This window comes from Alternaria ventricosa, assembly GCF_023758065.1.
Source record: "Alternaria ventricosa strain BMP 2768 chromosome Unknown scaffold_19, whole genome shotgun sequence".
Classification (NCBI taxonomy): domain Eukaryota; kingdom Fungi; phylum Ascomycota; class Dothideomycetes; order Pleosporales; family Pleosporaceae; genus Alternaria; species Alternaria ventricosa.
The window spans coordinates 66,673-82,804 of NW_026055699.1; the positions used below are offsets into that span (position 1 = coordinate 66,673).

Below are 16,132 nucleotides of genomic sequence, written 5' to 3' on the forward strand. Positions count from 1 at the left end.
TAATCAGGCCACCCTGCTATCGCGCCCTCCGGTTCCTATGGAGGCACACCCAGATCGTGTGATTGGATCGTGAAGGCAATCAACATGTGGCACATGGAGCGCATTTTTCTTTTATCGCATTCGCGAATTTGACCTCTTCGCTTTCACTGCAATTGCCAGTGCCACAGCTGTCTTTAAGAAAGACTCAACACAACGATGGCGGTGACGTGCCGTGTAACTAGGCTCGTGGGGTCCAGGAGCCGCCAACTGCACGCCTCCGAACATCTTTCGCGTCTTCCCTTCTTCGGTGCTACTGTTCCTCACCCACAATCTCTCCCCACACAATCCATGGCAGCCAGTGTACTACCGACAGAATTGAACCGTTCGGTCCGAAATGCAGTCCAACTTCACACCTTCCTCCAAATCTTCTTCTCCCCAGCCGCAGCGCTTGCCTGTTAATCCAAGACGACACAAGGTCGACCCGTCGTTACGAAAGCGCGTCGTAAGAGCGTGAGTAAATTCCCAGCCTCATGATTCGCATTGGTACTGGTTGTGGTTTCTTGGTACTACGGTGCCGACGGATGTCGCCCAGGCAATTAGCAAGCGCATACGTCAGCAGGGCTCGGTGGCAGCATCGAACGCGCAACGCTCAAGTCATGCACCGTGCAAACACGCGTCTCAAACTCATCACTGACGTACGAGCGCAGATGCAACGCGTGCAACGTTCGTCGAGTTCGGTGCTCGGGGGAGCAGCCGTGCCAACGATGCAGCAAAACTTCACGCGAATGCGAGTACCCAGCACCAGAATCAGATAAGCACTCTCTCAAAGACGAGCTCGAACGCTTGCGAGCGCGATGTGCAGCACTCGAAACAGGTTTCAAGATTGCAGCACCTGAACACGCCGCCGAGATCATTGGACAGCTCGACCATGGCGGATCAGGAACGCGTTCGACCGCGCCGACTTTTCTATCTGTCTCAATGGAGCTGGATCAAGCCGATACGAACGATGGCCGCCTGCTTGTTGACCCTTGTGGCACCCCGAGGTTCTTTGGTGAAACATCTGGAGCAACGTTCCTGGATTACCTAAAGCAATTCATGCTTACGCTGGTTCCTCTGACCTTTCAGCCCGAGTCGGCGGATGGATCTTCATTCGTTGCTTCAATTGGACGCTATCAGACATACGACTCGCGGCCAATCCCGAATCCAAGCGTGGACCCGTTATGGCTTCCGGATCAGGACGACATGGCATTGATGCTTGCCCAACTGCGAGCCTACATCCAGGATGGCAATGGCGAGTTTCTGTCCGGCGGGATATACTGTAAGCTATGCGTGGATTACTGACTGTGCTTTCACTAATGTTCACCCAGGGTGGGGCGATCTCACCCAGTTCCCCACGTCTGCGGCTCCTTCCGTCTTGCTGAGTGCAATGACGACAGACGACACTCACCGACGCTTAGCCTTCTATCATGTCTGCTTCGCCCTAGCTACGTCTTTCGGTCATCAGTCTTTCCGACGCTCAGACCAGCATGCGGGAGAGGCGTACTTCAAACGTGCGCGAAAGCTCCTTGGGAATCCATTAGATACTGTGCGATTCACCCTGGATGACGTCCCTGTATTGACTCTCATGGGCTTCTACCTCATCGAGCTGAACCGCAGAGATGCAGCATACGTATATGTAAGAGAGACCTCGAAAAGCTGCAGACAAGACACGCGCTAACAGTCTTCAGGTCAGTTTAGCGATTCACATTGCCATTATACATGGTGCGTTCAGGTCTTGCAATGATGAAGCGAGCAAACGCAAGTTCTGGACACTCTACATACTGGACAGATGGCTTTCCGTATTGATGGGTCGTCCGCCAACCCTACTCGATGAAGCTATCAGGCTCCCTCTACCATGTGACGTGCCGTAAGTATTCGATACATGTGAACCGGAGAGCGTCGCTAAACTTCTCAGCTCAATGCCGCCATGCGCAGGCCTCCGAGCACATGTAGAGTTGTCTCGCATTTCTGGCTACATCGTCTGCGAAACATTCAAGATCGCTCCACGACACTACCAACGTGGCTACTCAACCTTGAACGTGGACAAGGCTCTGGATCAACTCGAAAACTGGAAGCTCAACCTACCGCCTGTGCTAGCTATTGACGTTGACGCTGACCCCGCGGTTCTGTCCCTCCATCTAGCGTACAACCAACTCATCGTCCTCACGACTCGGCCTATTCTCCTGGCCGCTGTCAAGCAAGCCGTGGCTGAACGCTACATGAATGGTTCGTGGTCTGTGCAGCAACATGCACACAGCAAATATGTTCAGGCCTGTCCAGAGGCTGCCCAGCGAAATTTGCTTTTAGCCAAGCGATTGCGATCAACAAGGAAGCTGCTGCAAGCCGGTCTACACTTCGTGTTTAACGCAGCTGTTATCTTGATACTAGATCAGATTCTCCACTCTTCCAGCACTGCGCCCACGGCTACCGCGTTTAACACTCCCGTGTACACCTTGGAGATAGACTTTGCGATGCGCACCTTCGAGGAGGAGTCAAGGACCGGTACTAACTACCCCAGAGACTGTTACAAAGTCCTGCAAGATCTCAAGGCTCTTGTTGACCGCTACCTCTCTCATGGTCATGGCCACTTCGAGCAAAGCAACGACCCCGGTCTCGTTATCAACACACCCGCACCGCAGTACAATGCGCAACGAGGCGCAGAACTTCAAGGAAATCCATCGAACACCACAGCTGGCACTGTGTACCAGGAGCTACGAACCTGGATGCAGAGTGACGGATTGAAGCTACATAACAGCTTACTCATTTGAAACGGACTTCATCCACCGGGAATGCTACCCGGACGAGTGATTAATCAGAAACCTTATTCTCCCCGCGGCGCCCTCTTATGCCCGCGGAATGTACAACCAATCACGCCACTGCAGTGACCTTGATGAGGAAACGCCCGAAGGCAAAGTAGCTCTTACCACCCTGCTGGACCATCAAGGGCCGGTCGACGCTATAACCGATAAACGAGACAAGAACTTGGTAACGGCACGTGTAGTGCATAAAGTTCCTGCTTCGAGCTGCCGCGCGGCGAGGGCATAGGGAAGATCGTTTCGAGAAGTTTCTACTACTCCGTATTATCGCGACGGCCATTCGATGACAGTAGACGATGTCATCATCTCCAATTCAGCTTTGCCTCCACGAAAGCCCTTTTACCATTCTTGTCGAGATAAGCAACCATATGCAAAAACAGCGTTTGGCTCTCGTCCGAGGTGTCATAGTCAAACCCACCCGGCGAGCAGGGGTCGCACCTTGCGCGGTGGGCTCCGATTGGTCAAGCTTAGCCCGGCACGCTTCGATCTGGAGGCTCCTGCAGGCCAAGCTGTATAACCACCCTTTGATCGGACAAATTCAATGGGGTGAAAAGAAGCGGTAACATATCGACAATGGGTCACGGGAGGCCAGAGACTAGGGTCCTGGGAGCTGAAGAGCCTCACCAAAGCAATTACGTACTTGTGAATGAGGAAAATGGTCAAGGGCGTCTTTTACCTAGGGAAAGCTTGGCCTCTTGATCGCGCGGAACTTGCCTTTACTATGGTTTCTACTACTAGAGAAGAAAGAGATCCTCTTATTTCCACTTGTGTTCGCAGCAACAGCAAATCGGCAGTCATGAGTTCTACGGTCAACTTGGGAAACCAAACTCCATCATTGACAGACGAGGAAGCCCCTGGTCCAGAGGAGCGTTGCATGTCCAGTCGCGTGAACCGAAAAATGGACATTGCACTTTTACCTTGCTTGTCCCTGTTGTACCTGTTCAATGGATTAGATCGATCGAATGTTGGGAATGCGGAGACGCAAGGTATGTTTAGATCGATCAGATCAACCCCATTATGCTGATCCTACGAACACCAAAGGAACGGTTCTCCTAACGTCTTACATGCAGGGTTCACAAAAGACATCGGCGCAACTCCGGACGATCTCAACTTAGCAGTCTCGCTCTTCTTCGTCACATTCGTGTTACTCCAGCCTCCGTCGGCGGCGGTGGGGAGATGGCTGGGCGCAAAGCATTGGATTACTATCATAATGGCAAGTCTACAATATCGTCATTTTCAAACTCGCATTTCTGATACTCAAAGATAGATCGGATGGGGCATCTTCACCTTAGCCCACGCCTTCATCCGCGGCCCCCGTCGCCTCATCGCCGTCCGCTTAATGATCGGAGCCTTCGAAGCAGGCTTCTATCCCACAGCCATCGCGTACCTCTCCACCTTCTACGGGCGCTACGACATGGCCGTTAGAATTGGTCTTTTCTACGGCCAATACGCTATTGCCGGCGCGTTCTCGGGGTCTATTGGTATGTTACCTTGCCTTACTCAGTAATACCGTAGTATGTATGTATGTGCTAATACGGACCAAGCATTCGGTATTTTCCACCTCAACAACACACGTCTGCATAACTGGCAGTATCTCTTCATCATCGAAGGCAGTCTAACCATCCTCATCGCCATACTCGCGTGGTTCTGGTTACCAGCCGGACCAGGCTCAGCATGGTTTCTCAGCCACGAAGAGAAAGTCTTCGCCGTTCAACGCATCATCAAGGATAATTCTGCGTGGACTTCGCATGATTTTGGAAGGGATGGCGTGGAGAGGGAGAGGCTGACGAGACGAGATGCAAGGGAGACGGCGAGGGATTGGAAGTTGTGGTTCTTGCTGTTTTTTAATATCTGTGCGAGTGTGCCTAGTCAGGCTTTTTCGGTTTTCATGCCCATGGTGGTGCAGGGGTTGGGGTATTCGAGTTTGGATGCGAATTTGGTATGTTTATGCACGCAAACCCATAACGCATATACTCTGTTCTTGAGATGAAAACTAATATTAAGTCGTTTAGATGTCCGTCCCCCCCTTCGTCTGCGGCGCAATAGGACTCTACCTCTTCGCCCTATCATCCGACCACCGCAAAGAACGCGGCTACCACATCATAACCGGCATTTTCATCTCGCTCATCGGCCTCATCATCACCGTCACCGCCCCCTCCCATTCCGCCCAATACGCAGGCCTCTGCATCCTCCTCTCAGGCTCCTACATCTCCGCGCCCCTAACCGTCGCCTGGCTCAGCGGCAACAACCCCGAGCCAGGAAAACGTTCCCTCGTCTTGGGTGTCAACGGCTTCGGTAACCTCGCTGGTGTGGTGGGCGCGCAGTTGTATAAGAAGAAGTATGCGCCGAGGTACCTGGTGCCGTTTTATGGTACGTTGGGGTTTGTGGTCGCGGCGTTGCTGGGGTATACGGCGTATAGGTTTATTCTTGTCAGGGTGAATAGGAGGAAAGTGGCGTGGAGGAGGGGGAAGAGCGTGCAGGCTGTTGAGGCGGAGAGGCTGGATGTGACGAGGTATGCGGATGCGAAGATGACGTTTTTGTATGGGCTTTGAGTGTGCGTGTGTGTGGGATGGATGGGTAACAGTGATGACTGGACTGAGAGATGGTAGGAACACCCTATGTTTATAATCTACGAGATTCTTGAAACAAGGTCTACAACGTGCATGATCCAGGATGATGATATGATGATATGATGATATGATGACATGAGAATCCTGGGTTGTTTATGATATTTGGAGGTGTTGCAGCTATCATGTTAGGGGACTGATTGAAAAGCGAATAAGCGTTCACATTTTCTCCTTAATGAGGAAAGAACGAACTTCTTCGACGATCTTTAGTCAATTGGGAAGAAGACTGTAATAGGAATCTCATTTTATAAAGAGTTGCTCTCTCCTCCAGATACAACAGACGTCCTCATTCCTCGCTAGTACTACTCCCATCATCCGCAACCATACTCTCCGCCTCCTCCCTACTCTTAAAATCCCCAAACATCAAATGAACCCCGGGCACACCATATCCCTGCAATTCCTTCCTCACGCCTTCCCTTGCCGCACTCTTAACATACCGCCTCGCCTCCTGCCACAACCGCTCACTTCCCGCTAACGGCTCCTCCGCATACCCAATCCACTCGCCCATCCAAGCCTCCCTATCCCTCTCCATCTGCCAAAACGCCAATCCAGCCCTCACGTAAATCCAGCCTACATCGCTGCCCTCCAAGAACTCCGTCAAGAAATGTTCAAAATCGGGGTTTAGAGATTCTTGCAGGATTTTTATGCTGCGGAACCCCCAAAAGGCGGCTTCGGCGTACTGACCGAGAGCATTGTAGGCGGCGATGGTGCGAGAGACGAGTTTGAGGCGGAGGACGACGCGGATGGTTATGCCGGTTTGGCCAGCGTAACGACCCGTGGTTATGGCTTCGTGGAAGAAGTCGTCGGCCAGGACGCGGCGGGTGCGGCCGGAGATGAGGATATGGATCGAGTGGAAGGCTTTGTTGTAGAGGTCGAGGGCTTGTTGGGCGGCGGTGTGCTTTTCGTCAGTGGTGAGAGTGTTGGTAGGAGAGGGAGTCGCTGAGGCGAGGAGCACATCGCCAGCTAGCATGTGGTCTGTAGCGTTTTCGACGCTTTCGTGCAGTGTGGGGATCGGGATGGCTTGGAGGCTGGCAAGTTCTTCGCGGACGACGGGGGAGTAGCCATGGATGTGGGTACTGTTGAGGCCTTTTACGTGTTCGAATGGGAGGAGGAGCTTGCGTTGCAGAGGGAGGGGTATGTTGGGTTCCTGCTGTTCAGCCGATATGTCTACCTCTCCGCCATTCTCGGCATACGGATCCCGCAGAACGAACGTAGTAGATAGGCGCTCGTTAAGCATAGGGTAAGACAACGCGCTATAATACCACGTCTTGGTAAAAAGGGGCAAGTCATCCACAAGCATAACAACCATATGCTCAGGTACCTCGCCATGAAACGGCGCGGTAATCTGCACAACAGCATGAAAGTCGTTGAACGCATCGGCGCGCGCATCCGTGCAAACGATCGGCACAAGACCCTCGGAGGAGATGTGGTTCACTAAAACTACAGCGTTGGTATATCAGCCATGCACATCGGACAAACAGAGAAAATCAAGGGAAAGGCTCACGGCGTCCGCGGCGACCGGTCATTTCCAATTGCTCTGGCACACCATCCGTAGCCATCAGATAAACTCGATACATACCCGCGCTCGGCCATGGAGTAGCAATCTTGACGAAGACATTTTCTCTTCTCCATACTTTCTTCGCTTCGGCATAGATTTGTTTGTTGGCGAGCCAGAGGTTGAAGTCCCATTGGTAGACGCCACCGTAGAAGCCTTTGGCTTCGAGTTCCTCGCTGCGGACGAGGTGGTCGGCGGGCGTGAAGTAGATGGAGTAGATTTGTTCGCGGAGTTCTAGGGGCAAGCGTAGGAAGGGGAATGGGGTTGGTGTGGTGTTGGGGGTGGTGTCTTCGGACATTGTGGGCGGTGAAGGGGGTTCCTGGGGTGGTTTGGGTTTGGGTTTGGATGCGAAGGGGTTGGTTACGAGAGAGGTGAACTGGAACATGGTAGCGAGGGCACGCGATTGCAGAGCTTAGGTAGCTCTAGAGAAGTGCGGTACGGGCGGCTGGAAGATGGTTGACGGAGGAGGAATCTGCCCCACCTTTAGCTCCGGTGTTAAAGCCGTGGGCCGAGGCACACCAAAGTTGTAGCATCGTTATGCGTTTTTCTTCTATAACGCCTGAGTCTGGGGGCTTTTTGCAAACAGTTTGTGCACGTACTTTGTTCGATTTAGTTTCTCACGAGTGTAGTTCACCAGGTGCATCTGGGTGACCGTCAAAACAATCAGCCATGACAGTGGTGTCTACGTTCATGTCATTTATTCCAACATATATAGTACATGTAATAGATATCCAGGACACCCATTCCCGGGTTGATTACCCCTGTCATATCCGCATCAGAGTGGAACAGTATCTTTTCGTGGTATCTTTCAAATCCTTAAACGTACATTCCGCAGCTCCTCTACCGTGTCTGGGTAGGTGGTACTCCCTCTTGGTGGCTAGCTGCCGCCTCAGGTGCGCTCGCTGCCGAAGGTACAGTCGCCGTTTGAGGCGCCGAGTTACCTGCACCCAACCAACTGAATGCGCCTGCCTTCATATCGTTAAGTTGAGCTTCCTGCATCTTCTTCTCCTCTTCGGCCATCTCCTTGAGCCATTGCTCTCCGTTCTCGCGGATCTGCTTGTCCAGATGTACGTAGTTTTGCTTGTTGAAGTCGCGGTACATGTCGATCATCATCTTGCCCTCTGACATGCCCTGGCTAATGTTTTGGTCACCGAGAACCATGCCTTGTTTCGGTCCGTCGAGACCCAGACTTTTCATGAACATGCCACCGGCACTGCCCTTGGTCTTCTTCTTCTGCTGCTCAAGATCGCGCTGGAATTGTTCACGGAGTTTGGCTTCGCGACGGGCGTATTCGATGGGAATGTCTTTGCCTTCCATCGACTTGAGAACGGTGCGGACGTCGATCGGTGTACCGGTTTGAGACATCATGGCAAGGTATTCGAGGAAGGGGATCAGAGCTACGAGGCCCTTGTCGCCGGGCTCGCCCTTCCACTTGGGCAGGATGATGGCGTTTTCGGGTTGGAGCTTGACGTGCGAGGGGTCGGTGTCGATCATGATGACTTTGGAGAGGTCGCGGTTGAGGTAGGAGAGGTCCTAGGGATCATTAGCAGGAATCTCGTACTATAGACAACAAACGTACCTTGATGTACTCGCCCTTCTCGAAGCGGGTAGCCTCGCGGAACAGTGGCCACATGACGAGACGGAAGGGGTCGAGCTTGCGGATGATGGGGTCGGCATCCATGGACTTGACGGAAGTGAAGATGACGAGTTCGTATTGCGAGCTGAGGTATCGGAGGAAGTAGTCAAGACCAGGTCGCTTTGCTAATCGGTAGCCGTGCTTGGTGGTCCATTCTGAGTGTAGCAGGAGGTCTTCCAAACTGAGTACCAGAGTAAGTTCTGGTGCGCCTCCGGGGATCTTGTCCTTGTCTGGTAGCAACTTCTGGAAGGTAGGCTCCGTGTAGTATGCCTTTTGTCCGTTGATGCGGGCAGCCGCACGGGCGTACATGCCGCCCAATGTCCAGCCATTGGGAGCATCGATGTGTGCGGCTTCCTCTTCTTCGTTCTCCCAGTTTCGGCCCATGAAGAGCGCGCCCGTTGTGCCGAAAAGTAGCATACCGAGGTAGGACCAGTTCGCGACACGGTTCCGCCGCCTGTCGGTACTGGTTTCGTATGCGGACTTGGGCAGTTCGCCGCCACTGCCGCCCTCTCGGCCTCCCGCAGCGCCTGATGTGGGGTCTTCGTAGAGCTCGTTGGGGTCGTTGGGGTCTCGTTTCGCCTTTCCATCAGCTTCAGCATGCTCCTCGGCGAACGTCGAGGGGATTCCGTATCGCAGGTCCGGTAGTGGCTTTTGCGGTTGTTGCGACTCTGGGCTTTCGGTGGTGGGGTCGGTGTTCTCGCTGGGCGACTTGGGCCCCGACATCTCCTCCTGCTCCGACATCTTGAAGTCCTTTCCGGCATCTTTCGAGGCCTGTGTTGCGCTCTCTACTGGTCTTGAGGGCTGTGTGGGTGTTGTGTTCTTCTCAGGCGCTGATTCTGTGTCGAATTCGGGCTGCTCTGAAGGGCTGACCGGGTTACGCCGCGCCTTGTTGTTCTCATCGAACTTGATGGGATCTGAGGGTTTCCAGGTGTTGTCTTTTGGCTTGCCAACCTTGGCATATGTGCGCGTCCATTGCGAGGTGGAAGCTATGGGTGTGATGCGCGGCGCTGCCAGTGCAGACTGCATGCGCAGGGCGCGGAAGGCGGTTCTAGGGAGCATGGCGATAGAAGAGGGGATAAAATACAAATTAAGAAGAAAACGCGCCTCCAGGAAACATGGGCCGGGCACATGGGGGCTGTGGTGTCGGCGGTCCTGCGATGAAATAATTGATGGAGCAGGGCTTGGCGCAATGACGCTGCTCCCTCGCCAGAAATTCGCCCGTGTCCTATGGCAATCGTGGCTTCACCAGTCTAGCAGGAACGCCGAACATGTGGCCCCGCTTAAACACCAACCCTCTCGTCGCCTCCCGCTGTTGACAGACTCGAGTCACATGTCGCCTCACAGGGACCTTTTTGCCCATGCGACTGACTGGAAGGCCTCTGCGGCGACATGCGCCAATGCCCGGAGGAGCACCCTTTCAGCTACTATGCATCCTCCTGCTATCTATAGGCTGCTGGACGACGCCCGCTCATGGCATGACCGATGAAGCCATAGCAGAACTGAGGTAATTTTACTGAATCATCAATGTCACATGTGTACTAATTCCGCAGACAAGAGACACGCGACATCTTCTACCATGGTTTCGACAACTACATGGAACATGCCTTCCCAGAAGACGAACTACGACCACTCACTTGCGCACCCCTCACTCGCGATCGCCATAACCCCGCCCATATCGAGGTCAACGACGTGCTCGGAAACTACTCTTTGACGCTGATAGACAGCCTGTCGACGCTCGCTATCCTCGCTTCCACGCCCGAGAACGATGCCGTCGGATCCAATAGACCGTTAGAGGACTTCCAAGAGGGTGTTAAGTTATTGGTAGAGAATTACGGAGATGGTTCGTCAGGACCTCGCGGTCGTGGGACAAGAGCGAGGGGCTTCGATTTGGACAGCAAAGTGCAGGTCTTTGAGACGGTCATCCGTGGTGTTGGTGGACTGCTCAGTGCACACCAGTTTGCAGTCGGAGATCTGCCCATCCGAGGTTACGATGCAAGGACAGAGAAGAAAGGAGGGCGTGAAGGGATATCCTGGCCCAATGGGTTCGTTTACGATGGACAACTTCTACGGCTTGCTGTAGACCTCACGGATCGACTGCTGCCAGCCTTCAACACGCCAACTGGCCTGCCATACCCTCGAGTCAACCTCCGATACGGAGTACCCTTCTATGCGAAATCACCAAACAATATGGACGCCGAGCATGGCCAATGCGGCAGGGACCCAAGCGATAAAGGGACCGAAGTTACTGAGACGTGCAGCGCTGGCGCCGGGAGTCTAGTCCTCGAGTTCTCTGTTCTCAGTCGACTTACTGGCGATCCAAAATACGAAAGACTGGCGAAAGACGCCTTCTGGGCTGTATGGCACCGCAGAAGCAGCATTGGGCTTATTGGCGCCGGTATCGACGCCGAGACAGGACAATGGGTGAATTCTTACACGGGAATTGGAGCGGGCATTGACAGCTTCTTTGAGTATGCCCTCAAGTCGCATATTCTTCTCTCCGGACTACCTTTCGACAAATCACGCGAGACTACTGATTCCCCTGAGGCGTTTCTTGCTACTTGGCTCGACGCTCACGATGGCATTCGGAGACAGATTTATCGCGGAGCGCAACACCAGCATCCTCACTACGCCCAAGTAGATCTATACACTGGTGCGATTAGGGCCTTTTGGGTCGACAGCCTGAGCGCATTCTACCAAGGGCTCCTGACTATGGCCGGCAAGCTTGATGAGGCTATCGAGACGCATCTGCTCTACACTGCTCTCTGGACCCGCTATTCCGCCATGCCTGAGAGATGGTCAACTGCGACCGGCAGTATTGAGCATGGCCTTCGTTGGTGGGGCGGTCGACCCGAGTGGATTGAATCGACCTGGTACCTCTACCAAGCTACGAAAGACCCTTGGTATCTCCATGTCGGAGAAATGGCGTTGCGCGATATCAAAAGACGTTGCTGGACTAAGTGCGGGTGGGCCGGTCTGCAGGATGTACGTACTGGAGAACTGAACGATCGCATGGAGAGCTTCTTCCTTGGTGAAACTGCGAAATACCTCTTTCTGCTTTTCGACCCGTCGCATCCGCTCAATACCTGGGACGCGCCGTTTGTGTTCACGACTGAAGGGCACCCATTGATCATTCCGAAGAGACTTCGTCCCACTCAAAAGACGCGGTCAGATCCTGATCCAATCCTAGAGGTACCTCAGACATGCCCTCTTCCGCCAGCTCTCTTGCCTTTAAGTATCTCTGCGACAGCCGCTCGGACCGACGTTTGGCATGCTGCAAGCCTTGCCAGACTACATCTAATGCCGACCATCGAGACACTTGAGTCACCACTCGTCGAGTTCAGTGCCGACCATCCCAGCATTTCTTTATCAGACATACGTTCGCCTTCCAATTACACTTACTATCCATGGACTTTGCCACCCGAGCTCATTCCGCACAACGCCACCAGTTCACCGTTGGCTGTCAGGACGACCTTTGATCTTTCGTTCCCCAACATGCCAAGCACATCGCTGGTAGGTGCGCTCCAAAGAGTACAGGAAGGCATCTTGGTCAACTCCATGAGTGGGCTGAGACTGGGCATGGTTCGCGAGCAAGAAAAGCCACGTACGATACGACAGCAGCTGGACCTGGATGAGCAATTCCGTATCTATGCTATCTCCAACATAGCTCTGGGCCGTGATGAGAAGGTCTTCATGTCTCGTTCGACCATCGACAACTTCAATCCGCTTGACCCGTTTTTCACAAGAACACGAGATTCGCATGCGTTAGACCTGGTCATCGATGTACCGCCGCAGCCTGCACCTGCATCCTCCAAAACGCTAGCAGACCTTCTCAGTGATGCGCTCGGTGAGACGAGCAACCTATCCGACATGGACATCGCCGACGTGATCGATCTAGAAGTAGACCCCGAAGCACTCGATAGCCAGCCGTCATACCTCGCCACCTTCCTCTCATCGCTTCAAGCCCTGCTTTCCGCTCCGCTACCCACATCAACATCCGCAGCATCTCAATCCCAGGATCATTCTCAGCCAATCATCAAACGGCACTTCTTCCCCGCTGCGCTCCCCACCGGCCCCGGCGCAGCACCCATGCCCGACACCAAAGACCCAGAAGTGACATACAGCCCGGAAAATCCGCTTACCTGGTCGAGCATCTATATCCACCCCACCACTCTCTGCACAGACCGCCTTCCGCTCGAGGTCGCAAAAAGTCATCAAATCATCGCAATCCCTAGAGGTGATTGTTCCTTCACGACCAAACTGCACAACATCCCCGCTTACCCACCCGACGCTACCTCCCTCCAACTCGTTATCGTTGTCAGTTTCCCCGAACACGAACCCGAGGAAAATAAGTACACCGCCGATGCCGATGCTGCGGTGCAACAACCGCCTGTGCAGCCGCTGCTCGATGATGTGCAGTATACCCCGACCGGTATACTACGCCCTAATCCCATTCCCATGATCATGGTGGGAGGAGGCGAGGAGACAATGGCGTTACTGAAGAGGGCAACGGGAGTAGGAGTGAGACGGAGGTATTACTTTAGGAGTCAGGGGGTTAAGATTGGGAATCTGATCGTGCTTTGATAGTGGTGTATAAGTTGCGAAGTCGGTAGACGACGACTTTTGTAAATAGAGTGCTGGAGTAGAGAATGCATATTTAGCCTAATGAAGCCCTTTGCAGTTGATGGTGGTTGGATACGCGCGTCGTGCATGTTTGTTTGGCGTAGCGACTAACGAGTATAGCGGGCGCACTTACGTATCTCTAGTTTCTGGAGACGGCGCAAATACTTCCTGTTCAAGAAGGAGTATATATGCGTATGGGATGGTTATGTGTTGTGAAACTCAAAAACTGGGTTACTGTCGCTGTCGCTGTCGCTGTCACTGTGTTACGAGCGGCGGAGAGGTATTATAGGATTAGAACACCGATAGAAGGAGAAGAAGAGATTGGAATGTGGATGGAAGGTAATAATGATTCATTCAAGAAACAGGAAGCAGTTTATGCCTCTCTAAAACGCCGCCCAATGCAGGTATCATCATACACTCATCAACAACAACAATCGCCACATCCGATGCAAAACTCCACTTCATGCTCAAACCCCATGCGTCTAGTACTTCAGCTCAACAGGCTGAACTCTCCTCTTGTGCATCTTCATCTTCGTCGCCTTGGTCGAGTTGCCGCCACCGCAGACACCCTCCGGAATATCGAAACTGTTCGTGCGGCCAGTAGGAGCGTAAACCGCACCCTCACCAAGACCACGCTTTGCGAATCCACTCCAGATCTCGCACACGTTTTCACCGCCTGTGAGCGCCTTGTCGGCGTCCACAATCGCGTCGCGGGCAGACACGAAAGTGGGGTTGCAAGGCTGCAGCGCCATACCGTCCATGACAATCTTCATAGCGAGGTACTTGCCATCAGATGGGATGCCCTTGCTGTCAAGCTTGGGGAGCCAATCGTCGTTCTTGCCGTACTTGTCGATGAGGTTCCAGAGGATTTCGTAGAGCATAGACGCCCAGATGTTGCCGATAGGGTGGACCTTCTCGTAGAGATCGGCGTCGGAGTAGACCTGGGGGTTCTTGTTGAGGTCGGTGGAGTAGAGGTAGTTCCTGATTCCGAGAGGACGTCCGCTGATCCAGTCACCCATGGGGTACTCGGTCTTGCGGGTGTCGCCGGCCTTGAGGCGGATGGCGGTGGCGTAGAAGTCGCTCCAGCCTTCGCCCATGCCACCGGATTCGAGCAGAGAAAGGCAACCGGCGTTCAAGGGACCACCGGTGAGACGGTTGGAAAGGCCGTGTGTGTACTCGTGGATGACAACTCCGGCGTCGAAGCTGCTGTCGCGGTAAGGGGTTGTCGTGTTCCAGATGTACATGCGCATACGTGCGGGTTGGCCGTCAGGAGGTGTGGCGAAGTTGGCGTTGTTCTTGCCGGAGCCATCTTGAGCGTTCAGGTAGACGAAATCTTGGCCGGCACCACCAGCGCCGTTGTTGTTGATCTCGAAGTTTCCGGCCTTTTCGTTGAAGCCTAGAGTGTGCAAAACATCGTGGTACTTGTTGGCGGTGTAGAAGAGCTGGGTGATGGAGGCGTTGGCATATCCCATCCAGTCGGTGTCGTTGAGAGAGAATGGGTAGTCAAAGACCAAATCCTCGCTCTGAGGACGAGGCAAATTGAGGAATCCGCTGTTGACGTTCTCCCAGTTGGTGTGGGCGATACCGTTGTTACCACGGGTCGTCTTGAAAGTCTGCTTGCCATCGTTGTGGTAACCGAATTCACTAGCAGCGGGAGAGAAGTCGTCCTCGACAAGCTTGCGGTCACCCTCAAATGGGTCGTTGATACCCCAGGGGCTAGAAGTTGTTAGTAATGATCATATCTAGTAGTTGTGGCTACTTACTAAACCTTGTACTCAGCATCGGCAGAGTAGTCGACAACGGCGTGCACCTTCTCGCCATCTTCCGCATCGACGTAAGAAAGAAGCCAGTTGCTCATGACATCAGTCTCAATTCTCCAGGTAAGAGCGAGCTTGCCCTCCTCATCTACGAGGTAGACAAGGCGTGCTTCCGGCTCGCTGACACATCCGGTAGTCTTCTTGATAGCGTAGGTCTCGGTAGCTTCCTTCGCCTCAGCGATAGCCTCCTCAGCGGAAACTGGGAGTCCAAGGACGTTAATAGCGGATTTGAGCGCATTGGCAGGTGCCGCGCTGTCGCGCTTGCTCAGACTTGGCGGCGCTGGGATAGCACCCTTGTAGAACGAGTTTCCGAAAGAGAAAACATTGCCATCACGACCGACCTGTGTGGTGTTAGCACGATATCCAAGATGGGGAGTAGACATTTCCTAGAGATCCTTGACTTACGTTAACATTGAAGTCCGCGGTATCGATGTCAAGACCGTTGGCAGTTTGCTTGAAGTAGAAGTGGGCTACTCCGTTGTCGCCAACGTACGAGTCCTTGACAAGACGGAAGGTAGCATCCGGGATCGTAGCCTTGACCAGGTCGGTAGCAACGTCCTCCGCACTAGCACGCTTCGCAAGTGTGTTGATGTTAGGATCAGCCACAACTTCGGCAACGTTCTTGTAGGCAGCAGCATGCTTCATGCGGTACGAGTCCAAGTCGACAGCGCGGCGAGTAAGTGTGCTGCGGCCTTGCCATGAAGCGTGGGGGTGGCCATAGACGCTAATGGCAGACAGCGATGCCAGCGACGCGAGAAGTACGGAACGCATCGTGGGAACGAGTGAAGTAGAAATGAGAGACTAGGGACAGGTGATGTGCTCAAAAGTAATGCTTTGAAACAGTATAGCACTCCTCTTATACATGAACAGCTGCCTCGCCACATCTACCCCCCGAACGACTCTCCACACTCGGTCCTGACCCTTTCGAGTATACGGAGCGAATGGTTGATGCAACACCAGGCGCGTACGATTAGTAGGCCGTCCACGCGACAAGGGAACGATCACCGGCTGCCTTTCTCGGACTGGCTGCACGCGTAGTCGAC

The 16,132-nt window shown here is 53.6% G+C and overlaps 6 protein-coding genes across 6 annotated transcripts; 3 read left to right on the plus strand and 3 right to left on the minus strand.

The window, feature by feature from the left end:
* Positions 1–957: 957 nt before the first annotated feature.
* Positions 958–2,786, plus strand: J4E93_008947 (uncharacterized protein; the record flags this gene model as incomplete). The annotated part of the gene is made up of 4 exons (XM_049346843.1): positions 958–1,297; positions 1,347–1,654; positions 1,707–1,885; positions 1,934–2,786. 4 exons carry the CDS (start codon positions 958–960, stop codon positions 2,784–2,786), a joined length of 1,680 nt encoding a protein of 559 aa, XP_049195798.1.
* A 1,387-nt stretch (positions 2,787–4,173) lies between these two features.
* J4E93_008948 (uncharacterized protein) lies at positions 4,174–5,386 on the plus strand (the record flags this gene model as incomplete). Its single annotated transcript, XM_049346844.1, has 3 exons — positions 4,174–4,315; positions 4,379–4,773; positions 4,847–5,386. The coding sequence occupies 3 exons, from the start codon at positions 4,174–4,176 to the stop codon at positions 5,384–5,386; spliced, it is 1,077 nt and encodes a 358-aa protein (XP_049195799.1).
* Positions 5,387–5,747: 361 nt separating this feature from the next.
* Positions 5,748–7,314, minus strand: J4E93_008949 (uncharacterized protein; the record flags this gene model as incomplete). Its single annotated transcript, XM_049346845.1, has 2 exons — positions 5,748–6,895; positions 6,966–7,314. The coding sequence occupies 2 exons, from the start codon at positions 7,312–7,314 to the stop codon at positions 5,748–5,750; spliced, it is 1,497 nt and encodes a 498-aa protein (XP_049195800.1).
* A 542-nt stretch (positions 7,315–7,856) lies between these two features.
* On the minus strand, positions 7,857–9,711 carry J4E93_008950 (uncharacterized protein; the record flags this gene model as incomplete). The annotated part of the gene is made up of 2 exons (XM_049346846.1): positions 7,857–8,549; positions 8,596–9,711. 2 exons carry the CDS (start codon positions 9,709–9,711, stop codon positions 7,857–7,859), a joined length of 1,809 nt encoding a protein of 602 aa, XP_049195801.1.
* Positions 9,712–10,127: 416 nt separating this feature from the next.
* J4E93_008951 (uncharacterized protein) lies at positions 10,128–13,233 on the plus strand (the record flags this gene model as incomplete). Its single annotated transcript, XM_049346847.1, has 2 exons — positions 10,128–10,156; positions 10,203–13,233. The coding sequence occupies 2 exons, from the start codon at positions 10,128–10,130 to the stop codon at positions 13,231–13,233; spliced, it is 3,060 nt and encodes a 1,019-aa protein (XP_049195802.1).
* A 521-nt stretch (positions 13,234–13,754) lies between these two features.
* Positions 13,755–15,860, minus strand: J4E93_008952 (uncharacterized protein; the record flags this gene model as incomplete). Its single annotated transcript, XM_049346848.1, has 3 exons — positions 13,755–14,988; positions 15,036–15,430; positions 15,495–15,860. The coding sequence occupies 3 exons, from the start codon at positions 15,858–15,860 to the stop codon at positions 13,755–13,757; spliced, it is 1,995 nt and encodes a 664-aa protein (XP_049195803.1).
* Between the last annotated feature and the right edge of the window lie 272 nt (positions 15,861–16,132).